Raw genomic sequence first — 4,985 nt, 5'->3', positions numbered from 1 at the left:
AGAATGCTTTATGTATTCCCCAATTATAAGTAGTAGTGCAAAATGACTAAATGTAAATGTAAAACGAAACTCTTTGCAAGCAACAGGCAGCCCAGCAGCTTTTTTAAGCTTCAGATATTCAGGCGCCTTCTGAGTTTATGTACCCGCCCACATTTGCATCACCGAGCGTAGGCCAGCGTCTCTTTCATACGTGCAGCCTGACACCGCCCCTTTCCACCCCGTTGTTTCTGATACTGGACGATGCAACCTATCCGTGCGTGCCCTCACATACACAAGATACTGAGGTGATCGCATTTCATTGCATTTTCTCCTGGCATACCCGGAAGGTCTCGAAAATAAGATTATCGAGACTGGTGACACACGGCTCGGAACACATACATACCCAAGCGAAGGGCCAACGTTTCGCTTTTACTTTGTCCTCGATGATGGCAGCTCAGGATTTCAATTTTTTACTAGCGACGGACTCTTATAAGGTAAGAATCGCCTGGATCGAGTCGTTTGACAGACGGCAGACACTGTCGCATGATAGAACTTTGCCTGTTCTGACACTAACGTTAGCCGTTTGTGCTTAACCGTAACATATAACGTTAACGTTATGTGGGAATAAAACCAACTTTGACCTTGTAAATAGACGAAATGTAAATTAAAACATGATTCAGAATGGCCTACAGTTATGGCATAATGGCGATTATTGTGTTATTTTGTCTTGTTGAGGGGAATCTGTGAAAGCTCAAATTCGTTTTAAATGCCCCACTCAATGAACGCTGAACGCAGGGGGCGGGGCTTGTGCAGCTTTTTAGCTTCGCCGAGGCCATAGCGCGTGACGTCATGTCACTCAGTATTCTAGGAATCGAAACTCATAAAAAAAAAAAAATATATATATTATATATTATTTATTAATAATAATACTAACTATAACCATATCATTCCAAAAGGACTTAATTTTTAAATGTAATGTTCATGTAAACTTATAATCTAAATAACTAAATCTCACAATCTAGAACTCCAGTTACAGTACCTTTGGGCAGTAACTCATTTAACCCCACCTGTAATATATCAGTAATCAGAATTTACATATTTTAGTTATCAGCTATGAATTAAAGTGATTTTATCTTAACTTTTTGCAAGGCTACTGTAAATAGTTACATGGTTGGGATTAGGGTTATTAAATTTCACTTTGACAATCTGACCTTGTCAAAAAGTCCAGGTAAGGAATCAGTTAAAACACATAAATCAAAAGATAAAACTACCATATCTGAAGTAGCATGATTACAAAACAATTAAGTCAAACTACTGCTACTATCATGTAACAAGACACTTACAAACTATACATAATGTCACGTTATGAAATACTGTTTAATGCTCAATGCTTTTTGGGATGTGGCTGTAATTTTTAAATGTCTTCAGCTGGGTTTAATGATCTTTACAACAGATTTCAGAATTGTACTTCTCTAATTCTCCACCTTGGCCAATGCTGACTGGCCAGAGTTGTGTAATAATCTTTGTGCTTCACAAACCTCTGACACAACAACCAGCCACAAATCCCATCTGGATCTATGTTTAAATCCCATACAACAAAAATTAAATGTTAACATGTTTTTGATCTTAAAATAGCATAACTAATTGTTTAATGAGATTTTGATACCTGCCCATGAGGAATGCACTTTTGTTACATCATGTTAAACCTAGTGGCACAGAAATCTAAACAGGACCTAAACCGGTTGCACAAGGTATCATTGATGAGTGACTCAGGTTTGGGTTGATTATCAGGTCCACTCAGAATTGTACATGAAGCTAAGCAGATTTCATATGCAGAGGAACACCCAGCAGTCATAAAATGTTTAGCATTTTTCATATCTTGCATAATTATGTTGGCCATTGTGTTTGGCCAATTTAATCATGAGTTTAATTACTAATAATAGTTTTTTACAATTCAGCCCAGTTTAGAAGTCGGCAAAATATAGGCAAAATAGACTTTCAGGGTTGATCTGACAAATAATCTTTGACAACCCAACTAACGTAACATCACATGGACCGTTATTTGTTTCTTAAGAAGCAGATACAAATATATTAATTTTTTTTTGCTGTGAAGAAGACGGGACACAAAACTAAGCCCTCCATTATGGGCATCGAGAATGCGGCCGTGTGTTGTTTATGCAGATTGTATCACAGGGCATCGAAAACCAGCTGCTTTTTAGTATTAAATTTGTGTCCAGGATATAATGGCAGGTCTGTACTTGTAATTGAAGAAACTGTTTCAGCCCACCCCAGCTGTAGCTTGACGGTATCAGCATACAGTAAACAAGACTTTGATGAAATGCCTTGAGATCCATAAACACAGCTTAAAGCTGACAGATTGAAAAGAATGAGGAACGAATGCAGAAGTGCAACACTCTTCATAAGTTTTTCAAGGATGCATTAAATTGATCAGAAGTGACAGTGAAGACATTTATAATGTTACAAAATATTTATAATTCTAATATGTAATGTTCTTTTATACTTTTTATTGATCAAACTCAGTTTATACAAAAAAATATTCAACATCGATAATAAAATAAATATTCCTTGAGAAGCAAATCATCATATTATAATGGTTTCTGAAGGATGTGACAGTGAAGCCTGGAGTAATGTTTTACTCCAAACTTTTGAACGTTAGATTAATAAAAGTACTTGGGCCTGTTTCATAAAACAAGTTTACCAAATAAGCAATGTTTATTCAGTTTGTCTGACATATTGTCAGGTTTATTGTGAGGTTCAAAATAAGTCAGACTAACTGAAATAAGCCTGGCTTATTTGGTAAACTTGTTTTATGAAACAGCCATCTGGTGAATTAAAGATTGTGTAAACTATACTAATACTCAATGCTCTAATACTTCTTTCCAGATTACCCACTACAAGCAATACCCACCCAATGTCAATAAAGTGTACTCCTATTTCGAGTGTCGGCACAAAAAGGGGGGGCAGCATAACGAGGTGGTGTTTTTTGGCCTCCAGTATCTTCTAAAGAAGTACCTAGCAGGTAATTCCAACTATTTTCATCATTGTGTAACCCCTTCAGTGATCCGAAAACCTTTGTGAAGTTCCAATTGGCTTACACATACTGTTTGTTTTTGAGTTTGTACATTTCCAAAAACGCTTTTTCATTATGTAATGGACAACTTGTCCCAAAACTGCTAATAGCACACATTCCAGAACAGTTATAATGCAGTTATAATTGACATGCAGTCAAAACAAGCTGCAAGAGTTTAAAAATGTTAGATTTAAGAAGAAAGTCATACAGTTTTGAAACCATTCCTTGGTTTAAAAAAAGAAAAAAAGAAATGTGTAACCCATTCATTCTCTTGTCGTGCCATTGCAAAAATAACTTTCTTGTGAAAAAAAAATCCTTTAGCTGTCCATATATTAAAAGTCAGCGGGGTTCAAACAGCATTGGACCCAAATGACTTTCATTGTTTGGACAAAGACATTTTTAATTTTTTATTCTTTTGTGCTCCACAAAAGAAAGTCATACAGGTTTGGAATGACATGAGGTGAGAACATGCTGTCATTGGTCCTTTGTGGCTTATGCTTTTACACATTAAATTTTTTATAAAAGTGTTCATGAACACAGACCAGCCATGTTATAGAAAGTAAAAACAAGAAGACTACATTAAGTCTACAAAAACAACCTAGTTACATAAGGCTGATTCCCCTTAAGCTTCCCATTTCATTTAAAGTATTCCAAAGTATGTATTATGTGGTTTGTTTCAAACTGCAACTATGAGCAGAATGTGTGAACTGCAGCGGTTTTTTTTTTTTTCGGTCTCCACTGATTTAATGTTTCTTTCCAGCCAAACTATTTGTACTCCCTCTTAACATAATGAATATTTCATTGAATTCGAAGTTATTCTGGCATTGCACGGTATTGCATTCTCCCTGAAAGAGGTCATGGGAGTTATAAACTTTGCATTTATAACCAGAGAAATTGACATTTGATAATAGTTACTGAACAAAACTGTGCGTTTACTTTATTATTAAATGGCCTGTTAGTTTAGTATTTACATGTAGGGCATGTTCTAAAGAGCATGTGCTTTATAAACAGACTTTAATATCTCTGATCTCATTTATTTATGTAAATATCTTGCAGGTCGAGTTGTCACAGAGGAAAAGATTCAGGAGGCGAAAGTCTTTTATCAGTTGCACTTTAAACAGTCAGTGTTCGATGAAGAGGGATGGAGGAAAGTTTTAGAGGTACAAACAGAAGTTTCCTTTCAGATATTTGACAATTACTTGACATTGAAGTCTGCTTACTTTGTTCCGGAGATGAGAGCATATGGAGATAACGACCACATGCCTTCTTCCTTTCCCTAATTGTGTTGTCAGAAATATGATGGCCGCCTTCCAATCCGTATCAAAGCAGTTCCCGAGGGGAAGATCATCCCCAGAGGGAACGTTCTTTTCACTGTGGAGAACACGGATCCAGATTTCTTCTGGCTCACCAATTTTATTGAGGTATTACTTGTCCTTTTTTTTAGACAGTTTTTAAAAGAAGCCAATGCAGATATTGCAAATGTTGTTCTGCAATGTCCAAATGAATGTTTCAGAAATTGAAAAAAAAAAAAAACACACAAATATTCTCCAAGAATGCAAAAGTTTTAAAATAAATGCTGTTCTTTTTAACTTAATCCAACAAAGTAGGGCTGTGCAAATTCTAATCAAATGCAATTTTCATGCATATCTCATCAGTAAAGCCGCTTCTGTGATTAGTAGTTAATCTCCAGCGTGTGCTTTCAGATGGAGCGGCATTTACTACATAGAGCCATGGATCACTGACAAGATACGTAACATCATTGCCGATTATGAAAGCATTTTTGCGTATCTTTGATTTACTGACGAGATGTGCATGAAAATCACATTGGATTTTTTGCACCGCCCTACATCAAAGCATTCTGAAAACGTGTATCATAGTTTTCGCTAAGATTTTAAGCTGTACTTTTTGATAGTAA

The 4,985-nt window shown here is 36.0% G+C and overlaps 1 protein-coding gene across 1 annotated transcript; it reads left to right on the top strand.

The window, feature by feature from the left end:
- Positions 1-206: 206 nt before the first annotated feature.
- LOC113111032 (nicotinamide phosphoribosyltransferase-like) lies at positions 207-4,605 on the top strand. The gene is made up of 4 exons (XM_026275405.1): positions 207-473; positions 2,884-3,019; positions 4,127-4,230; positions 4,363-4,605. The coding sequence occupies exons 1-4, from the start codon at positions 423-425 to the stop codon at positions 4,588-4,590; spliced, it is 519 nt and encodes a 172-aa protein (XP_026131190.1). The 5' UTR covers positions 207-422; the 3' UTR covers positions 4,591-4,605.
- Positions 4,606-4,985: the final 380 nt, after the last annotated feature.

This window comes from Carassius auratus, chromosome 11 (genome assembly GCF_003368295.1).
Source record: "Carassius auratus strain Wakin chromosome 11, ASM336829v1, whole genome shotgun sequence".
NCBI lineage: Eukaryota > Metazoa > Chordata > Actinopteri > Cypriniformes > Cyprinidae > Carassius > Carassius auratus.
Note: the sequence above shows the minus strand (reverse complement) of the source record. Positions and strands in the feature narration are given on the sequence as shown.

What these genes read in the sequence shown, in the direction of transcription:
- LOC113111032 (XM_026275405.1), top strand. Translation starts at nt 423, where the DNA reads ATGATGGCAGCTCAGGATTTCAATTTTTTACTAGCGACGGACTCTTAT. An exon ending in TAGCGACGGACTCTTATAAG is followed by an intron (nt 474 to 2,883) that starts GTAAGAATCGCC and finishes ACTTCTTTCCAG; the next exon opens with ATTACCCACTACAAGCAATA. An exon ending in TCTAAAGAAGTACCTAGCAG is followed by an intron (nt 3,020 to 4,126) that starts GTAATTCCAACT and finishes AATATCTTGCAG; the next exon opens with GTCGAGTTGTCACAGAGGAA.